Source organism: Polyodon spathula, chromosome 3 (genome assembly GCF_017654505.1).
Source record: "Polyodon spathula isolate WHYD16114869_AA chromosome 3, ASM1765450v1, whole genome shotgun sequence".
In the NCBI taxonomy this organism is placed as follows: domain Eukaryota; kingdom Metazoa; phylum Chordata; class Actinopteri; order Acipenseriformes; family Polyodontidae; genus Polyodon; species Polyodon spathula.
Window position 1 is genome coordinate 85,355,057 of NC_054536.1, and position 22,573 is coordinate 85,377,629.

Below are 22,573 nucleotides of genomic sequence, written 5' to 3' on the forward strand. Positions count from 1 at the left end.
GCAAGATCCGCCTTTTAGTCATGGCGATGACACGGAGAGGTGGGGGGAAGAGGGTATGTTGGCTTTCCCTCTCCAAGTGGCTGAGAGGCGAGCCTTGAGGGATTGCTCGGCCTACAAGTACTGCGCTTGGCTATGCATTTGGTTGGCCAAGATAGGTGTTGCTGAGGAGGCAAGCGTGAACGAAACAGGCAAGCACAGCTGAAAAAGACAGGGGGGGGGGGTGTAAATAGAGGGGAACCCTGGCCACCCCAGTGTATAGTGCATAACGTAGGACGAAGACGCGAGCTGACCGACTTTGCGGCAGTGGAGGCACTGCGTAAGCAGCACCTTTATTTTGTAGTTTTATTACTGTGTTACTTTCCCTTTTTCTTTTGCCTTTTATTATTTCAGAGCACCTGTGAGTGCGTCAGCATTTGACTGGTATTGGTACTACTACTGTTTACCGTTGTTGGTATTCAGGCCATGGACAAGAGTGCCTTCTGCGGGCCAAAATAAATCAAACTGAAAATAATACAACTGGGCACCAGTGTGGTGTTTTCAATTAAACCTTCTGTCTCCCGTGTGTGTCAGTGAACTGCCCACCACCCTTCCACACCTTGCATTTAACCTTGTTTCAGGTATTTCTTAATCGTTTCCTATAGTAAACTATAACACTGTACATTATGGATGTGTTTAAAGACTGATAAAGGAAGAACTGTTACTGGTACTTAAATTGCACCAGTAGTTCAAAATAAGGGAAGTGCTTTTCATTTTGAAATTAACAAAGTAAGGCCATACCCCCCGCCCCACCCCCCTCTCAAATCTATCCCATATTACATTCTGCAATTGCTTCTATTACCTTTTTGTAAAATAAGAAAAAAACAAACAGCACAATATTCAAAGCTCACATTGTTATGTATTAATTTCCCTTTCGATTAGTGTTTGCACACAAGCCTGAAAATCACGTTTAACACAAAACTCCATTTGAATTTCTCTGCCAACAACTAAGAAAGCAGGCTTCCCCCGTTAAGGACTTCAAGCTGCATGCTGTGTAAGGAGCCTATTTTTTGCTGCTGAATTTATGCAGTTTGTGTTGCTAAACACTAATCTAACTCATAGAAGTATTCAGTGAGAATACACATTCAGTTTGAACATACAAGTTCTTATGAAGTCAACTTTATTAAGTAAACAAAAAAAACATACACTAAACACCAAAAAAGGAAAGTTGAGATGAGACATACAACATACAACATTTTGCATTTGGTAAACCTGGTTTTGTAAAATTAATCTAGTAAATGTACATGCTTTTAACATAACAGTACAAGTATAAATGCAAACATACCAAAACATATTCATGGTACATTTACTTAGCAGACAACTATTTTCTTCAGCTGTGTGGCATCTGCTATATCTTTGAAATCCTCTGAAGTGTCAGATTCTGAATCTATATTTTCTGGCTCTGACGTGGATTCCTCTCCAGAGCCGAGCGTTGGAATGTTCTCACCGTCACAAGCAGCCAGCAACCCCAAAGCTTGCTGCAATCTTTCAATACCTGTCAAGAGAGTGCATGGCTTTTTATTTTTTTCAACATAGCAGAAAATGCTTGCGGCGGGAACTGAACTGTTTCGGATTCTTAAAACACAAAATCGTCTGATTGGGTCTCCGCTTTAATAAGTGCAGCTTTCTAGACTAAAGTAAAAAAAAAAAAAAAAAAGTAATATATATATATATATATATATATATATATATATATATATATATATATAGGGAGTTTGTAAAATTCACATTAAGACTGTAAAATTTGATTTAGAAATGTCATATTCCTACTAGAATTACTGTATTATTAGAATACTCACCACTCCCCCTAGAATGCTTGAAAAGTGCCGCTACCCCCCACCCCCCCTCCATGCTGAGAACCACTGGTATAAGACAACTTAAGAATGGAGTTGATGGTGGTGGTTAAAAGCATATTTGGCACATCACTAAAATGCTCAGTTTACTTACCCAACTGGATCTTGTTGACAGTATCTGAAAATACCAGTCTAAACCACCCTGGTTCACTGCAGTAAAAAGCTTGTCCTGGACTGATGTAAACCTTTTCATGGATCAGCTTCCACCACAGGTCTATTTCTGCTTCGAATGTCTGTGTCTTTAAGAACTGAGAAATGTGGAAATCATTAGCACATTGCAAGCTCTGCACCTGAATTTTGTCAGTCACCATAACCTACATCAAAACCACCATTAAGTTGGAATAAGCTCCCAAGACACAGCCCTCTGTAGCTCAGAGAAATAATAACTTGATCACTAATCAAAATCAAAGCATCATCAAATTCAGATGCATAGCCTTGGTCAGATCAACCAATAATACCCCTTTTACACTGGCCCGGCTGCTTTTACACTGGCAATATGCCTGACCCGAACCATGAAACTCCGGCCCGATAACATATCTTAATCTGGCTCAGGGCCAAAGCGGGCCGTGGGCGGGGTACTGAATTTCATCATGACGCTGGTGCATCTTGACTGTTGCAACTGTAACCTTATTGCTTTTGCCATTATTTTAGACGTTTAAATTACTTTTTTCAGTGTATACTGTCGTTGAAGTTGTCGTTTCACAGATTAACAACGGTAAAACTGAAGTATTACGTATTTGTACTGGTTTTTTACCATAATTATTTGATGAGTGAGTTTTGATTTTGACTTGGGCCCTTCTGTTAAGTATTAAACAGAAATAATAAAACTCCTTTAAAATTACGTTAGATAAGACATATGGCTTTAATTGTAAATTGTAAACAAAATAACACCGAAAACTAAAGACCACCTTTGTATGGAGCTATAATAACTAACATAATCAAGCATGACTTGAATATGGTTGTTTTTTATTATCATTATTACTAATTTTAGGCTAGAAAGTTCATACTGTATGCAAATGTTTGAACGCATGAGGGGAAAAAAAAAAAAAAAAAAAAACACACTACCTTTTTTGCCATAAGCCTCCTCTATTATCTGCGACTCGGCAGTTCATTACGCATGACGTCATTCGGTCAGCTCGCATCTTCAGTGTAAAAGCAACTCAAGGTACCTGAGCCATACCAGGCTGGCTGGGCTCTGCACCAGCTCGGCTCGGGTGTGCCAGTGTAAAAGGGGCATAAGAGTTCAGAACACATCCAAAAGTAGGTTACTATGATCAACTGGATTTGGATACCCTCCAGAACATGTGTTAGGAATGACCACACAATTTTATCACAACTGAATGAGTGATTCCAAAATATATCCATATAGTCTCACTACTGTACCATAGCCGCTGAGAAACTGTCATTTTAATGTGCAGCAATTAATGACGTAGTCACCTTTCTGAAATCAGCCCACACAAAAAGCCCAGCAGAACTTTTAAGCACAGGGATGTTGAGTTTTTGAAGTCCATTAACAAGAATGCTCCGTGACTTCAGGAGTCGTCGTCTGTTAGCGGGCAGAAATGTATTGTTTATCCACTCTGGGAAGAAAAAATAACAACACATTGCTCAGTACAGAGCAATGTGGAGCAGAAGATCCCGTTACAAACTGGTTGAAAGACTAAGTTGGTGCTTGTACAGTAAGCTGAATAATTCCAATAAAAAACCTATACAGATGCTGAGCTGTACATCTTAAAAAAATCACATCATACAAATTGAAGTGTTTTTTTTTTTTTTTTTTTTATGTGGACAGTTTCAGTTCCAGAATAACTAATCATTACACAGCATCTACTAGTCCGTGGTGTAGTTCTAAGTCTGAAAGTACCAAAATGTCAATTAAAATATTGATTTTTCTTAAAACAAATTATACAAATCTGTGGTTTAGTTGTACTTATGAACTTCAGGTAACATTTAACAGACAATGCATGCGACTTTTATCCTCTTGATCGGTACTATCAGATTGGCATTTTTTCAGCCAAATTTGACTTGTTTTGAAAGCATCTAAAAGCAGTTAAATGTTGTCTTTGGTGGTTTGGTTATTTTTGGGCTACTATTTTCATGCATGTTTTTTTCTATTCATTTTGGTTAGGAGGTCATCACCACAATGCCCTGTATAGTATCTCACGTTTAAGTCCATGTTTATGTCAACAGTAGTATGCACTTTTTCCGCCTTTGTCAACATTTTTATAAAAAAATGGTTAGCCTTCTCAAAGTAGTACTAGTTTGTAATAGATGTTCCTAATTTTCTCTACATTGCATCACAAGGACGACTAACTAAATCAGACAATTGTTCGAGAGATGTGTTGACTCTTGACTGCAAACATTTAAAATTGTGCGCTTATCAGACTCCGATTCGGAGTGTACCATCAATACTGGTACGTAGGGAACCGGATACAGATTTATTTTTTTGTTCCTGGTGGCAAGGAGCAGAAAGACATTTGGATTTCCCCCACGGAAGAGAGACTGCTTTATCGGTGCCCCGTCAATGAAAATAGAGTGGTCAGGCACCATATAAGCATTTTCAAAACAAATCGGTAAAGATTCTTAAATTAAGGTCAAGGATCTGCCTATAGAAAAAAAAAAGTACCAGACCTTTGTTCTAGCTCAACTACAACACTGCTGCTAGTGTGTACCTTGGTCCCAGATCAGATGACTAAGAACCTGCTGCACTGGGCCAGCGCAACCATGGAAACAGGCCAGCTGATTAAGTGCTTTTCGAACTTCCTGGCTCCGGGTGTACACAGTTCCGACTCGAACTCCACACATGGCAAAATCCTAGAAGGCAAGGAAAAGTTTAAACCACCTACAGCACTTCTGGATCTTAACAGTATGGATTCTACAGGAACGGCCTAAACCATACTTACTTTACTAAATCCCCATATAATGTGTGTTCTTTCTGGGTCAGGCAATCTGTAAACATACAGTGGGGTTTTAAAATAGTAACATGGCAGTAGTGGCATGCAAGTTTTACAAAATAAATATTTAACTTCAATGTAAAAATGTATGTGAAACAGGGTGTGTCCATCAAGTGGCACAAGGACAAAATATAAAAATGACTATATACTAATTAAAGGGACACATTTGAACCACAGTATTCCATGTTCCATTATAGTACAAAGTGTTATGTTAATTTTTTTCAATAAATGACTTTTTCTATTACTTTGTATACTAATGGTTTAGAATGGCACCACTAAAATTACATTACAAAGTGTGCCAAGTATGAGGTCTAGATGTCACATTTCTGTGGTTCTAACTAAATACAAGTCTGATGTTGCTGTTTTGTTGCTGTGGTTCTAACTAAATAAGTCTGATGTTGCCGTCAATTACAAGTGCAAGTTTCTCCAGTGTTAGTGGTAGGGTAGGTCCCAGGTAATCTATGAGACAAGGCATGTGAATAATAAATAACATCAATTACAATTGTAAGAAAATAAATGTTGTAATGCAACAACAGTAAACAATAAACATGCTGTAAAGAGAACGGTGCTTTATTTTACCTGTCTAAACTGTGAACACTGGCAAAGGTGCCGTCATACACGGAGAGCATGTAAATTTCATCAATGATTACATGCAGTCCATATCTGTATGCCGATAGAAAGAAACACTTAGAAAAATAATAATGTAAACATGATTATTAACACATCCATGCAGGGGCTGATGGGGTGAACTATCTTCAACTGTCTAGTCACTATTTATATCTTTGTAAACTGCGTATTGTATCTAATCTCCGTAATCCATGTGGTGCTTTGTTAAATCAGTGGGACCGATACCCACAAACAACAATAAATCTAAGCATACATTTCAACCCAATCCAAAAATTGACTACTCCACATATCCCAAAGCCAAACATCCTTGTAAAACCCTAACTTTTACTGAAAGGTTGTGGTATTTAAAATTCATGCATTTCCCACTGGGTGCCCATAAATACAACGTGTCTAGCATTACATTTCCAAGAAACTGCATCTGTAGTATGTTAGTAAAACCCACTTTAGATATGGTAACCTACTTTCTTTTCTATAAAACAGAATCTGAAATTACTAGACTTTGATAATTTTCTGGGTTCCCATTTATATTATATTTCACCAAATCTACATCGTAATGAGCCTAAATCAGGCTGTACAAAGAAATATTTTCTATTGGTATGAATCTTTTCACATACATTACACCAATTAGAAGTATATCCTTTTTTATTGTAAAAGTTAATGATTTTCAGTAGAAACGGAATTACTGCACAGTGTGGCCACTTTGAGGAGTGCATGTCGGAGGCAATATTCCAAGGGATTTCAATGATATTAAAGCACTAAACTGTGAAATATTTAATTGTATTGCTCAATCACTAATTAGATCAATTTATACACTACACTATGTTGGGAAGGCTTGATTTTTGTATTATTTAATTCTCTCTAATAAGTAACAAATTGATTTGTATGATACAGCACTTCCACAAGAATGGTGTCATTTTCTCCCAAAGTAGCTTCAAAGGGGCCAAGAATGTGTGCAGGTAAATAATCAGCCCAATCAAGCAGCGAGTACCAAGGAATTTACCAAAGTAATGTTTATTTCCTTAAACTGTATTATGGAAAATGGCAGCCCATTTTGGAGCTCAAACCTGTATGCAAAGTCTAGACATTCTTTCAGTAAGTGTGCAGGGTAAATGTCCCCTAATGGATTATGAGGGTTGATCAGGATTAAAGCTCTGACTCTGATGCCCTGAAAAATAAAAGACTGACAGTAGGAGACGCCAACAAGATGCCTTAAAACAAAAACAAAAAAACAACTGGACAACTGTCTCTACTTTTGTAAACCAGCAAAAGCAATATTGTATTTTTAACATCTGTATGTATAAAACTGTCTAGATAAAACAGACTTTCGAGACCATACACAAAAGATGTCTTCAAAAAATAACAGATAGTGGCTTTGACTGCAAGTGGTAAGAGGACAAAAACAAAAAGAACACATCTGCCTAGTAATCTAAACTATACCATACTTCTATAACTGTCTAGAGGAGCTCCCTCTCCGCTCTCTATCGTTCTACATAATGCAGACATCCTTTAAGGACAGTTGCCAAATGTTATATTTCCTACATATTTGCTCAAACATCAGGACCACATGGAACATATGAAACATCTTTAAAGTTAGCAAGTCTAAAAGAACTTTAAAGAACTTTAACATTTAATGTAAAATCTAAAAATGTCATGTAAAGATCTGTAAAGATCATTAACAGCATTGTTGGTTTCACAGACCTCAATTACTTACATTAGGTAACATTATATAGTCCAATATTACCTGGGTCTGTGAAACCAGACCACAGTTGTTTCAAAGTTATGGGGACTTATGTATGTAAAACTCAATCTGTATCTGCCACTGTTTGGATCAACTGAATAGGTCTAGATATAATTTATACTTGTGCTTTAAATAAACAAAAACAAAGCACTACCAGTTTTACAATGTAATCTGACAGTTACTTCAGAGCAGATGAAGCCTCAGATGAAAATCCATATACAGTGCCTAAAGGAAGTCTACACCCCCTTTCAATTTTTTTTCATTTATCTACACATCCTACCCCACAACTTCCAAGCGAAAAAAATATTCTAGAAATTAGTAGAAAATTAATTAAAAACAGCCTGATTGGATAAGTGTCCACCCCCTTATAATAGCAATCCCAAATTAGCTCAGGTGTAACCAATCACCTTCAAAATCACACACCAAGTTAAGTGGCCTCCACCTGTGTTAAATTGTAGTGATTCACATGATTTCAGGATAAATGCAACGTTCCTTTAGATTCCTTCTGCTGGGTAGTGTATTTCAAAGCGAAGACACAACCATGCGCACCAAGGCGCTTTCAAAAGAACTCTGGGACAAAGTTGTTGAAAAGCACAGATCAGGGGATGGGTATAAAAAAAATATCAAAGGCCTTAAATATCCCTTCGAGCACGGTCGAGACAATTAAGAAGTGGAAGGTGTATGGCACCACTAAGACCATGACGAGCAAGAAGGAGACTGATCAGAAAGACTGCATAGAGGCCAATGGCAACTTTGCAAGAGCTACAGGCTTTTACAGCCAAGACTGGTCAAAGTGTGCATGTGACAACAATATCCACGAATCTGGCCTATATGGTAGGGTGGCAAGAAGGAAGACATTACTCAAAAAAGCCCACCTTGAATCCTGTTTGAAGTATGCAAAAAAACACTCAGCGATTCTGTAGCCATGTGGCAAAAAAAGTTTTGTGGTCTGACGAAACTAAAATTGAACATTTTGGCCTAAATGCAAAGCGTTATGTTTGGTGCAAACCCAACAAAGCGCATCACTCAAATAACACCATCCCTACTGTAAAGCATGGTGGTGGCAGCATCATGTTATGGGATGTTTCTCATAGGCAGGGACTGGGGCACTTGTCAGGATAGAAGGGAAAATGAATGGAGCAAAGTACTGTAATTGCTGCCAAAGGTGGTTCCACCAAGTATTAACTCAGAGGGGTGGAGACTTATCAAATAATGACCTTTCAGTTTTGTATTTAATATATAACTTATTTCCCTTAACAGCTTGGAGTATGGTGTGTAGATAAGTGGAAAAAAATCCTCATTTAAATGCATGAAACTCTGAGGCACTGACAACAAAATGTGAAAAAAGTTCAAGGGGGTGTAGAGTTTCTATAGACACTGTAAATACATCCCAATTTCAAAGATTGTGGTGTCTCATCTGGAAACTAAAAGATCACATGTAAGTAATGGGGCAGTCTTTAGATCAGAGATCAGTCTTAAAGTCACCCAACACTTTTCTTCAAGAAATATCTATCATTATAGTTTGAATGGTTCTGGAGCTGCCATATACTTGATTCTCACCTTCATCTAAATAAAATACCCACCAATAAATACAACTTATCAGGAAAGGGCCCAAACAGTTTTTCTTACAGCAAAATAAAATTCTGTTCAACATCTATAAAACTTTACTAGGTGTAAAGCATAGTGGGACACAGCATGCAGAGACGGGTGACTGTACCTGCTTTGTGGCCTCTGTCATGGCATCTTCTAGTTTTTTAACTGTCAACATAAAAGGATGGCTTTCCCCATCAGACATCTGCAAGACAGTTGACAAATCCTCTTTGAAACAACTGTTTTGGATCATGGGCTATTAAATGTTAACTAAACGGTGCAATATAAGAACATAAGACATATGAATATAAGGATATAAGACATGTAAGGTCGAGAAGCTGATGTGTAGAACCAGTACTACTTTCAATAACAGTGGAAAAGTTTGCAATTTAAAACAATAAGACAGAAGCAAAACCACACAAATCACTACAGACCTCATGAAACTTTACTTGCCTTGCTGTCCAGCTGTACATGCACTGGTCTTACTTTTCCATAGAGCCATGAATCTGGATACACACTCCCGTAATACGGCGTTGGGATTAAGTAACCATCTAAATGAAAAAACAGCATCACCAATTCAAATTGTACATTTTACAAAATCTATTTTATTACATCTTAATGGCTTAGTTAACACTATGACTGATCTCCCCTATAATTTGCTGAGAACCTGTTGGTTCTTTACTTTTTAACTAAGTTGATGATGTCCAAATATTTACAATACAGCACTATAACGGTTTTGATTAGAATATAAGGAGGACCACGGATAACACTGCTAATTAGTTAACAGGTTTTACACACCTTCCGAATCACACAAAACAGCAGTGAGTGAAGCAAGGACGGAGCAGCATCCATTCATGACCACAACCTAAACCAAACACAGAAACCAATGCAAACATTATTTATTACAAAATATTGATGATTCACTGTAGCACTATACAAGTCGTATGACCTTGTGCCAGCAAAAAAAAAAAAAGCCCATGACTAGCTCATAGAATTAATAGCTAAAAACTAATATGGTACATATCCAACTGCAGTAGGAACAGAGTAAGGGCGGATATGTGAAAAGTCAGATGAATGAATCCTGTTTTAAATCCCACTATACAAAGCTGTAACAATTACTATAGTCACACAATAATTGTTTTGCGATTCAGGTTTTATTAAGGAACTCCCCTAAATCCCTTGTTTAGAAAGATACAGGGTATTAATGCTTGTGACAGGGTAGCCGTCTGTCATGTGGGTGTGTGCATTCACTGCTGAGTGACAGGCAGGAGACTGAGACGGAGGTTGAAGTTGATACGCCCCGCAAGCGAACCGCATTTATTTACATATCAACACACTACCAGCAATGTCAGCGCACAGAGCACATACAGCACAGTATAAGAAAACTTTTGTAGGATCTACAATATCTGAACTAATGTTCTCTGTTCAATAATAAACTAACATTGCTGAAAAGGTTGATTATGGTGGATAAACGATCAGGGCAGACACGCGATGGATTACTTTATTAACATTTTTCCTAGAAGACACAAATAGTAATACATTAAAAAAAAAATTGTCCTCACATACAGTAAGTGTAAGACATTTAAGATACCATCTCCATTCAGAAACTGAGTTTATTCTGACATGTAATTAACCAACTGGATTTGCAGTTTTAGCTTATTGAACAATGGCAGTACTGTGTGTACAAATCATGAATTTTGGATAAGGATAAGCTCCACCTTTTCCTTAAATGTAAATACAAATTGAAATTAAGCACTGTTTCTTTCTTACGTGCTCTGGGTCCAATGGATTTTGGGCTCTGGCATATTCTGTGAGAAATTTGGCAATTTCTTTTCTGAAACTGAAATGCACAGTTAAATGTAGAAAATATATCTATATTTTCAAGCCTACATTACATACAGGCATACAGTTGGCATTCGAAAATGCATTTGGGTCAAAATGATAACTGAAGCCATTGTTGCAAGTACAAATTAAGCCTGCCAACTCCTAGTGTAGTCAAAACCATAATCTGTCAAACAGTTTTTGTTGTTTCACAAAACACTTAGACCCCATTCACACTTGCAATTTAAGGCGGCTCAGGTCTGCTTCAGGGCTGCCTTTTCTCATATGTGAACGATCCAAGAAAAGGCAATCCGTGATCAGGGCCGGCCTTTACATATGTATGAACGCAAAGCAGACTTAGGCCGCCTTTTCCTTTCACATTACTAACTAGATTTGGAGTTGGGGGGGGGATGTGCAAAAATCAAGCAAGGCTTTTTTTGTGTTTGATAACCAAATCAATACATGCACCATATATAAGCATTAACAAAGGCAACTTTGCTTTAAATTTACATAAACATACTGCTCTAATAAAACTGCTTCCGGTATTCAAGTTCAGTGTTGAATTAAGCTTCAGTTTACTTCAGTCAGTATCCAGAGCTGTTCAAAAATGCCGAAAATAACAACAAATCACTCCTAAAGATCGGATCAACGAGTTTGGCAAGGATGAATTTCACGTTGCCGATAATGTGCTGTTTTGTACTTCATGCAGCAAGGCTGTAGATTACACTCATAGGCAGACCATTGTAGAAACAAACAAATTGAATGAAAGGAAACATAAACAGCAAACTTGGGATTATTTTCTGTGCTCAACGCCAGCAGGTTTTGTTATAGCCATATGTTCCGTAATCTTTCAAGAGGAGGGGTAATGCTAATGTTCAGTCTTTACTGGTAATGGTTAGGGACTAGAGAATAATAATGACAATGATAATAATAACGAGTAAACAATATAATAGTTTAACAATCGTGTTGTAAACAAAGACGGTATTCATGTAGGTTAAACATGTATAAATAAGAAGAAACAGGTGTAATGTAAAATATATGAATGTTTATTGGAAATGGAATGAATGTTAATACTATATTTTTGTATACTTTCCAGGTGTAACCGGTTGTTTGGTAATTCATTCATTATTATTTAATGCCATGTCTTTCCTTAGGGTGGAACAGTAGTATTAGATGGTCAGTCGTGAGCTTGTCTTGTGAATGTCAGTCATTGTATGTATAACCTATTAGTCAGTTGCAATCTGAGTGAAGTATCATTTAAGAAAATAAATATTTATACCTGTGAACACTATCAAGTTGCTGTTTCCTGCGTTCTAAATAACTCTGTTCTTGAGAGAATAATGTGATTGTGGGTAAGCTCAGAGCCTCACTCCGTTACACACCATAACATTACGTCACAATAGTCAATAATGTGTAACAAAAATTGAGATCACAGAATTCTATTGGCCTCTTATGCATAAAACACTATCAAAAACAATTACTGTGGTACTAAATCCTGTCAAAGCAACTTAGTCCTTGAGAACATACAAATTGGGTAACACCTCTACGGTCAGCCACAGGTAATTCAAGGATATGGGCAACGGAGTGATAAATAAGCAATGTGTGGTGACAAAATTTGGTACCGTGGAATTCAGCGTTATAGGAGTGCAGTGTGTAGTCAGCATGTTGATTTCCACAAAAAAAACATAAAATATACCATAAAATTGCTACTGTGCTGCATTGAAAAAATATATATTAATAAGAAACACCTGATAGAAATCAAGGATTACTATGTATCCCAGTAGCTATTCCATTCTGAGTGCAGTCGATTATTCCATAAGAAAATAAGCAGTTCACCATATTTTAGGCCTGCTTTTCAGCATATGTGAATGTGCAAAGGCACCTTAAACCGCAAATGTGAACAGGGTTGCAGATCTACACCTGAGGCGGCCCTGGGCCAACACAGAAGTGTGAACGGGGCCTTAGTAAGTACTTCCAGAAATGACTGACATTTGTATACTGGTTATAGTAGTTGGTAGAACACACAGAATAAGTAAGAACTCTTAATTTCTGTAGTTCCTATTTAACTTAAAATAGTTAAACTTTTAATATAAAAAATAAGAACATTCTGCAACCATGACACCCTGCAGTATGACCTATTGATTTCATCCTGGCTGTGCATCTATTTGTTGTATTCTTACCTTTCTAGGCCCTGTACATTAGAGTACTGCAGCAGGTGAGGCTCCAGAGAGTTCATACCAGGTCTTGTCAGCTATATATACATAAAAACAACAAAAGAAACGTGTGAGAATCAACAGATGTGCTACAATGGACAACACCACTATACAAGGCAAACCTGCTTTCATTTAGCCAGGAGTTAGCCATTAAGTAGAGTATCTATTTTTTTTGTCCAGTCAGTTAAGTAGGCTGCAAATAAGTTGCTAAAAATAAAACAAATTTCTTATTTAACAAATTCTCTGCAGGTTTTTAGAACACACATACACACCATGTTAATTAACAAATAGAGATATTTTTAGACTAGCCCCACTGAGACATGCATTTTTTTTTTTTTTTTTTTAATTCACCAACATTCAGGATGATGTAAGACAGAGAATACCCAATTACTTACTCTTCCATGTATAATATCATAGCATAGCTTGTTTTCACTGGTTCCCAAGTTTAAGATTCCCTGGGGTGGACGGTGGGATGAGGGGGGGGGGACGACAAAAAACAAAAAAAAACATGTAGTTCATGAATGTCTTTTTGTGCATCTCACACACATTGTGGATGAACAAAAGCACTGATTTATAAAGCACACATTTACATTATGCATTAAGAGCATGTTTACAAAAATTGAATTTTTACAAAACTAAACCTAGAACCAACTATGTAGACCTAATGCAGGGCCATAGTGATTTATTCATTACAGGCTGATGCACTTGCCATGCACCCCCACCACTACAGTTTTTAAAACAGAAAAAAGATTAGGACAACACTATGTTGTTTATTTAAATACAACATTTTTGTTAACAGTTCTGAATAAGATACCATAGAATTTTGAGTTACTTGAGGTTATAGATTTGCAGGACCTGTGTGGTTTTGTCCAGTGCACTGAGCTTTTTACTTTGTAACATTCAAATTCAATATAAAGAACATAATAAAAGTAGCAAAGTCAGAATCTATTGTAGACACTATACTTCGTTTTAAATCCTAATCTATCAAACTTGGATTTTAACAGTGATGTCATTATTCAAATACCGAGAAGACATGAACGCTTGCATACATAAAGTTTCAGCAATAAAATGAGTTTAAGCGGGTTGATGGTCGCTTTGCCCTCGCTGCTTGGAGGTTGTAGCTACAACTGCTTCATAAAACAAATACTTCATTCACCCTTTTTAAAATCGTCAAATAAAATGAATAATGATTGCAATGATTAATTATCTGTATGCATTATGAGCACTACTTAAAATGCAGAGCAATTCATTTTATTCCACCTCCTTCACACTGCACGCTATTTGCTGGAGTAGAAAGAAGTCTTAGTTAAGATTTCGGCTAGTTTCAACAGTCGACATAAAACATTCTCATTAAAATGCTGGTATATTTGTCAGAAAAAAAAAACAAAAAAAACTTCTAGATATTTTAAATACCGATATTAAATTGAAATACAGACAATAGCCTACTAAACAAGGCAATCACTCGACATAAGGAGACAATATTCCTTAAAGATTTTGAACAGCATAAACTATAGGACTTGGGAATTCATGTATGCACACAACGAAGGATGAAATATACATATATCTATATATATATATATATATATATATATATATATATATATATATATATATATATATATATATTTTATTTTGCGGCAAAGCAACGTGTAAAAGGGCCTATGCTTTTAACCGAAGCCCACCTCGGGTGCCTCTGGCTACGGCCTTGAAATGTATGTAGTCGTACCTGCTCTCAATGTATGTTTTAAATTTCCGCTATTCTACACAGGAACCTAGTAATGAGCGTAAATAACCAGTATTTTTAAAACTTAAAAACTTTATTATCATTTTTCAGATAATGGCCAACTGTGTATTCATTTCGAAAGACATATGTTAAATGGATAGTTATTTACCGGAGTAGATACCGCCGGTATGACTGTACTATGAGTCATAAAGAGAGAGAGAGAGCCCTGCTGTGGGCAGACTGTGAATCAGACTTGCTCTAGAATGGATAAACAGTCATTTGAAAATGAAATATTTTGACACGCGAACACTTCTAGAATATATTTAGCACATCAGTAGTAGTTTTATCTAATTTAATTTCAAGTTACCTGGGGATTTGTGTCCTGCTCGTAGGGATCTTTCACGTACATGCCAAACCCTTTACCCAGGATACCTTCATACCCAGCAATACGGGCACCTCTGGACGACAGCAGGCTGCTTTTATTCTCCATAACACGGGCTCGAAAATGATTTCTTAAATAATATCCTCCAAGATAAAGCACTACAGACACCGGCGTCACAGTACTTGGTCCCTGTCAAATGTTCTAACTTTGCGTACTGCGCACGACACTGCATATGCCCAGACGGTTTTGATTATTTCTCCCCCCCCCCCCCCCCCCCCCCCGTTGCAGAATAGGGGCGAGCATCAAATATCTCTACCTCTGCCATTTTCCACGGATTGCATTTATAGGCTACACGGCTCCCACTAGTGGTCGGGATATATTTTAACATACTAACTTATTAACTATCTCAAGTTATTTTACTGTAAAATGCCTGTTTATTCCTTTCGTGCCACCAGTTGAAAGGGAGCTGCACCAGTCCTTTCGCAGAGATGATGTACCAGTGTTGCGGCTGTCATACACAAAAACATAATAAAAGGTTTTACAAGCAACGAATCGAGTCATATTTTTATTCGCTAATTCCAAAATAATTCTATACTTCTGATTTACCTGTGCACCAGATGATATAAACCCTGCGCTATCTTTTGTTTCATCTCGAGACGTCCACAGACATTTTTAATATCACCAAGCTGACGTGGTAAAATTTAGGATTTCGCGACTTATCAAACAAGCGACAAAACAGACCGAGAATACTGCATAGTTAGTTCCCTAATCGCCTCCTGCTTTGGTGCAGGAAATACATTTATCTTCTAATATGTTATTTGGGAAAGGACAGAAAACGTTTTTAGTGATTCAAATTCAGACCCGAGTCTGACTCAAAAAATTAGATTTTCAGACCCGCACCCGCCTACCCGATGCAGGGCTCTTACCCAGGTCTTTGGATATGAAATTATGTGTTTTGTAAACGTACATTTTATTCCACATGTAACTAGTTAGTTTTATATTAGATTATTAAATTAGAAACAGAGCAAGATTTGCTTTCCACAACCTTTCAATTAAAATATAACTGGATATTTTGCAGTACTAATCTAACAAACTATGAGTTTGCACACACTACCATGCAACCCCTGCACGCACACTACACACCACTAAGCAACCCCTGCACGGGGTGTCATCAGATTATTCTCCATTTTATTGCAACTAAGGTACCGTTCAGTTCAGTGAAAATTGTAAATGGGTGCTTGAGTTGAAACCTCCAGGTAGAAGGGGTACAGTTTAAAAAAAAAAGATTGAAAACCCCTGGCCTACAGTATAAACTCTCAGGAATAGATAAGGAAAATGACTAATACAACGCAATACGATTTATTTGAAGTTGTTGAAGGGCACTGGTCTCTTAAACCCAGAAGGTCTCATAAACCCCTAAGCATGACTATATATTGATGGACATAACATAAGCAAATTAAATGTCCTTTTTTTTTTTTTTTTTTTTTTTTGGAATACCACGTTTCTTCTCAAAAGTGTTTTAATATTAGCATATTAATAACCCTACGTACATGAATCAAACTAAGAGTAACCCTTAGCTTGATTCATGTACTAAGGGTTACTCTTAAATTCATTCACAATCCAGAACATGCATGACTTGGAAACTCGTCTGTCAGCTAAGCAGAATATCCCCAAAACTGTGCTGAATTCGAAAATGCAGAATTTGGGACGTTATCTAAAAAACAGAGCAGCCCAGAATTTAGGATGTTATCAGAGCGGCCCGGAATTTGGGACGTTATCTGCAAACCGAACGTGTAAAAAAATCGCAGTAGTGTATATATTCGACATTAAAATATATGATGCAAACGAATATAGATATATGCTATTTGAAAGAAAAAAGTACACAGCTACAGAAAAAAAACACAATTCTTACATTCGTGCATAACATGGTAATTCATATAAAGTAATAACCCATAGTTTGTTATATTAGTACAGCAAAATACCACGTTATATTTTAATTGAAAAGTTGTGAAAATCATATCTCTCGCTCTTTCTCTTTTTAATCGCAATCTTAAAAATGCCTGCAAGCTTTTCCACTGTGTGACGACATATTCATGTGACAAACATGACCAATCAAAACACGAGACTGTTATGCGGTTCCATCCCAAAAAACGGGCGTGTGTCATTCCTAATAAACATGCACTACATCAAAGCCCAGCGTTTTTTCGAAACCGTAGCCTAGTATAACAAGTATCCTCAAGTGTACCTTTGTAAAATTGTTTTGCAAAGGTAGAAAAACATCACATTGTGCCACATTCACACATATAACTGACAAGGTATGAACATTTGACATTCCACATGTGCCCATCAAATATTGGTATCTTCAATAAAGAGCACTATCAAAGTATGATTTGTTTTAAGCATCTATCAAAAACTAGAACAATCGCTAAAATACTGTATTACATTTTCACAACACACAGGATTTGGTAAAAATGGCAATTGTACTCATTTGTATGTATTTCTTCAATATATATATATATATATATATATATATATATATATATATATATATATATATATATATATATATATATATATACACACACACACACACACAGTGCCTATAGAAAGTCTACACCTTTTTTCAAATTTTTCACTTTTTGTTGCCTTATAGCCTGGAATTAAGTTTTTTTTTTTTCCATTTATCTACACATCCTACCCCACAAATTCCAAGGGAAAAAATATTCTACAAATTTGTAGAAAATTAATTAAAAATAAAAACTTAAATAGCTTGGTTGGATAAGTGTCCAGTGTAGCAATCCTAAATTAGTTCAGGTGTAACCAATCGCCTTCAAAAATCACACACCAAGTGGCCTCCACCTGTGTTAAATTGTAGTGATTCATATAATTTCAGGATAAATTCAGCAGTTCCTGTAGGTTCCCTCTGCTGTGTAGTGGATTTCAAAGCAAAGACTCAACAATGAGCACCAAGGCACTTTCAAGAGAACTCCGGGCCAAAGTTGTTGAAAGGCACAGATCAGGGGACGGGTATAAAAAAAATATCAAAGGCTTGGAATATCCCTTGGAGCACAGTCAAGACGATTATTAAGAAGTGGAAGGTGTATGGCACCACCAAGACCCTGCCTAGATCAGCCGTCCCTCCAAACGGGATGATCAAGCAAGAAAGAGGCTAATGGCAACTTTGCAAGAGCTACAGGCTTTTATGGCCAAGACTGGTCAAAGTGCATGTGACAACAATATCCCAAGCACTCCACAAATCTGGCCTGTATGGTAGGATGGCAAGAAGCAAGCCATTACTCAAGAAAGCCCAATTTGAATTCTGTCTGAACTATGGAAAAAAACACTCAGGAGATTCTATAGCCATATGGCAAAAAGTTTTGTGGTCTGACGAAACTAAAATTAAACTTGTTGGCCTAAATGCAAAGCGTTATGTTTGGCACAAATCCAACACAGTGCATCACCCAAAGAACACCATCCCTACTGTGAAGCATGGTGGTGGCAGCATCATGTTATGAGGATGTTTCTCATAGGCAGGGACTGAGGCACTTGTCAGGATAGAAGGGAAAATGTATGGAAAAAAGTACAGAGAAGTCCTTGAGGAAAACCTGCTGCCCTCTGCAAGAAAGCTGAAACTGGTACGGAAGTTCACCTTTCAGCATGGCAATGACCCAGAGCACACAGTCAAAGCTACACTGAAGTGGCTAAGGAACAAAAAGGTAAATGTCCTCGAGTGACCCAGTCAGAGCCCTGACCTAAATCCAATCGAGAATTTGTGGCATTACTTGGGAAGACTGCTGTCCATCAACACTCCCCAAAGAACCTGACAGAGCTTGAACAGTTTTGTAAAGAAAAATGGTGAAATATTGCCAAATTTAGGAGTGCAAAGTTGGTAGAGACCTATCCCAACAGACTCACAGCTGTAGTTGCTGCTAAAGGTGCTTCCACCAAGTATTAACTCAGGGGGCTGGAGACTTATCCAATTATGATTTTTCAGTTTTGTATTTTTAATATTTTTTTCTCAATAAAAACTTTGTTCCCCTTAACAGTGTGGAGTATGGTGTGTAGATAAGTGGAAAAAAATCCTTATTTAAATGCATGAAACTCTGAGGCACTGACATGTGAAAAAAGTTCAAGGGAGTGTAGACTTTCTATAGGCACTGTACAGCTATTTGCCTGGTGTGAGTTCCAATTCTATTTGTCATGTTGTTGATAAAACCACGCAGACACAGGGAGAACATGCAAACTCCACATAGACAGACCACTAGGCCGGAATCGAACCAGCAGTGCTAACCACCATGCCACCGTGCTGCCCCCAATACAGTATTAGCATCATTTTAATAATAAACGGTATATACCTTAATTATTTCAATTGTGGGGAAAGGTTTCTAGAAATATATTTCAAGGGCAATTTTCATCCTTCTCATTAACTCTGCATTATGTCACACTCCCTTTAGTGCTCATGCTGCCTCAGGGGCCGGTTGTACTAAAGGGATGTGATCCAGGCTCCAATCTGAGTGGAGCTTCGGTGCTCTTCGAATACTAAAGTCATGACTTTGTAATTCCACGATTCAGAAGAGACTGAATAATATAGCTATTTGCCACACTCGTCACTCATGACAACATTGTGCCAACAATTTATTGTTTTGAATGACTGCCTCAGGAATGTCTTTGGATCTTTTAATTAGACATACATGGTATGCAAAGTTTTTGTTGTACTTGTTTGTAACATATTTTATTGTTTCAGATAGAATAACCTTCATGCATGTCCCAGCTACAGAAACTGCCCAGTACCCCCCACCCACACACTTTTGAAACCAAAGTTACGCCAATAACACACTGTACACATGGAACACGTAGGCTTTTTAAATTGCTCTTATTGTTTCATCAGCTGTTTGCTGGTGTACATCAGCAGCTTGCAATCACCAGCCTTGTCATTCAACCTTGTGATGTGTGGGTATGGTGCTTTGCCGTCTGTGAAAACTGAACAAAACTCTTAACATATTAAGTTGTTCTTAAATGTAGCTTCTTGTTATCTGGCATTCTGCTGACCTCAGTGAAGAAACACAGATGCTATCTGTTAATGTGCTTTGTCTCACACCGTGTATCACGCTAAGGAAATAAGATCAAATTTGTTCAAGTAAATTACACGAGATAGCTGTATATGTGTGTAGTATATCAAAATCATTTCTTTGTCCAGAAAATACCATCTCTGTACCAGGGCAGCTCAGAATACCATCTCTGTACCAGGGCAGCTCAAAATACCATTTCTGTACCAGGGCAGCTCAGAATACCATCAGCTGACACTTTGTGTGTGATTTACTTTGTCCCTGAATAAACTTTTTTGATTGAAACTATCTGAAGAAGACTTATATGGCTTATTATTTTTAAGAAATCAACCCTTACATAATGTTAATTGGATTAAATCATTTTAGTTATGCTATATAATTTGTTTAATCTTTTTTAACTACTCTCTACAGTGCCTATATAAAGTATACACCCCCTTGAACTTTTTTTTCACATTTTGTTGTGGCAGTGTCTCAGAGTTTAATGCATTTAAGTTATGTTTTTTTTTTCCCACTTATCTACACACCATACTCCACACTGTTAAGGGGAAAAAAAGTTATATATTAAAAATACAAAACTGAAAGATCATAATTGGATAAGTCTCTACTTCCCTGAGTTAATACTTGGTGGAAGCACCTTTGGCAGCAATTACAGCTGTGAGTCTGTTGGGATAGATCTCTGTCAACTTTGCACACCTAGATTTGGCAATATTTGACCATTCTTCTTTACCAAACTGTTCAAGCTCTGTCAGGTTCCAAGTCATGCCACAAATTTTCGATTGGATTTAGGTTGGGGCTCTGACTGGGCCATTAAAGGACATTTACATTTTTGTTCCTTAGCCACGCCAGTGTAGCTTTAGCTTTGTGCTTTGGGTCTTTGTCATGCTGAAAGGTGAACTTCCGTGCCAGTTTCAGCTTTCTTGCAGAGGGCAGCAAGTTTTTCTCAAGGACTTCTCTTTACTTTGCTCCATTCTTTTTCCCTTCTATCCTGACAAGTGCCTCAGTCCCTGCCTATGAGAAACATCCTCATAACATGATGCTGCCACCACCATGCTTCACAGTAGGGATGGTGTTCTTTGGGTGTTGCACTGTGTTGGGTTTGCGCCAAACATAACGCTTTGCATTTAGGCCAAAAAATTCAATTTTAGTTTCGTCAGACCACAAAACTTTTTTGCCACATGGTGACAGAATCTCCCGAGTGTTTTTTTGCATACTTCAAACGGAATTCAAGGTGGGCTTTCTTGAGTAATGGCTTCCTTCTTGCCACCCTACCATACAGGCCAGATTTGTGGAATGCTTGGGATATTGTTGTCACATGCACACTTTGACCAGTCTTGGCCATAAAAGCCTGTAGCTCTTGCAAAGTTGCCATTGGCCTCTTGGTAAGGTCTCTGATCAGTCTCGCTCGGTCATCCAGTTTGGAGGAGCAGCCTGATGTAGGCAGGGTCTTGGTGGTGCCATATACCATCCACTTCTTAATAATCGTCTTCACCATGCTCCAAGGGATATTCAAGGCCTTTGATATTTATTACTTTAATATTTATACCCATCCCCAGATCTATGCCTTTCAACAACTTTTGTCCCAGAGTTCTTTTGAAAGCACCTTGGTGCTCATGGTTGAGTCTTTGCTTTGAAATGCACTACACAGCAGAGGGAACCTACAGGAACTGCTGAATTTATCCTGAAATCATGTGAATCACTACAATTTAACACAGTTGGAGGCCACTTAACCTGCTGTGTGATTTTGTATGCGATTGGTTACACCTGAGCTAATTTAGGATTGCTATTATAAAGGGGGTGGACACTTATCCAACCAAGCTATTTCAGTTTTTATTTTTTAATTAATTTTCTTCAAATTTATAGAATTTTTTTTTTACTTGGAAGTTGTGGGGTAGGATGTGTACATAAATGAATGCATTTTTAATGCATTTTATTTCCAGGCTATAAGGCAACAAAAGGTGAAAAATTTGAAAGAGGGTGTATACTTTCTATAGGTACTGCATGTAACCACCAAGACGAATGGTTGGATTGTTTTAACTATACCAGAAGTAACATTTATAGCTACAGATCAAATTTTGGTAGTTACTAGATTTTGACAATGTACCAAAAATGTATGTAAGCGATATCGCCTCATTTTTCTACATAATATGGTTTAGGGTGGGGTGCTGCGAATAAATATTTTTATTTGCTAAACGATCAAAAAATTAGGAGGTATAGTGTATTTAAATCTGCCTATCCTTCCACAATCAGTGAAGCACAGCATAAAAAACAACAAGGGGGTGTGGGGATTGAAAATCTAATACAAATCTACCTGCTGTACAATTCTTTTACATCTTCACAGCTTAATATTCTTTAGCATAGTAATGCAGGTTTCGCCCCCAAGTCTTGCATTGCTGATTGGTTTATTATGAATTCGTTTTGCAGGAAATAATTCACTTTTCTTCAGGAAATGTATTAAGGTAATGTAATGCAACCCAAAATAAATGTTCAGACCACACCTGTCCAGCCTTGTGCTCTTCAAAAGAAAGCAAACCTTTCAGTCCTGTGTATTCACATTCTGAACTGTAGGGACA

At 37.4% G+C, this 22,573-nt stretch overlaps 1 protein-coding gene across 3 annotated transcripts; it reads right to left on the reverse strand.

Annotated features, from left to right (window-relative positions):
• Window positions 1-1,139: 1,139 nt before the first annotated feature.
• Window positions 1,140-15,200, reverse strand: LOC121313543 (1-aminocyclopropane-1-carboxylate synthase-like protein 1). 3 transcript variants are annotated; one of them, XM_041246217.1, is made up of 14 exons: window positions 14,923-15,196; window positions 13,228-13,287; window positions 12,800-12,870; window positions 10,569-10,638; window positions 9,597-9,663; window positions 9,252-9,349; window positions 8,926-9,003; window positions 6,535-6,635; window positions 5,423-5,506; window positions 4,793-4,838; window positions 4,562-4,703; window positions 3,327-3,469; window positions 1,984-2,137; window positions 1,140-1,531 (listed from the first exon to the last, which is right to left on the reverse strand). In XM_041246217.1, exons 1-14 carry the CDS (start codon window positions 15,043-15,045, stop codon window positions 1,347-1,349), a joined length of 1,422 nt encoding a protein of 473 aa, XP_041102151.1. In that variant the 5' UTR covers window positions 15,046-15,196; the 3' UTR covers window positions 1,140-1,346. The 3 variants fall into 3 exon arrangements, 2 of the variants coding, with proteins under 2 accessions (XP_041102151.1, XP_041102152.1); XR_005950004.1 differs by lacking the exon at window positions 1,140-1,531 and having other exon boundaries at window positions 2,053-2,137; window positions 2,955-3,469; window positions 14,923-15,198; XM_041246218.1 differs by lacking the exons at window positions 1,140-1,531; window positions 3,327-3,469 and having other exon boundaries at window positions 1,990-2,137; window positions 14,923-15,200.
• Window positions 15,201-22,573: the final 7,373 nt, after the last annotated feature.

Excerpts from the sequence above, each read along its gene's own strand:
- LOC121313543 (XM_041246217.1), bottom strand. The coding sequence starts at position 15,045 with ATGGAGAATAAAAGCAGCCTGCTGTCGTCCAGAGGTGCCCGTATTGCT. Across the intron at positions 10,639-12,799 it reads AATGTACAGGGCCTAGAAAG|TTTCAGAAAAGAAATTGCCA; the intron begins GTAAGAATACAA and ends TGTGCATTTCAG. Across the intron at positions 9,664-10,568 it reads ATCCATTGGACCCAGAGCAC|GTTGTGGTCATGAATGGATG; the intron begins GTAAGAAAGAAA and ends TGTTTGGTTTAG.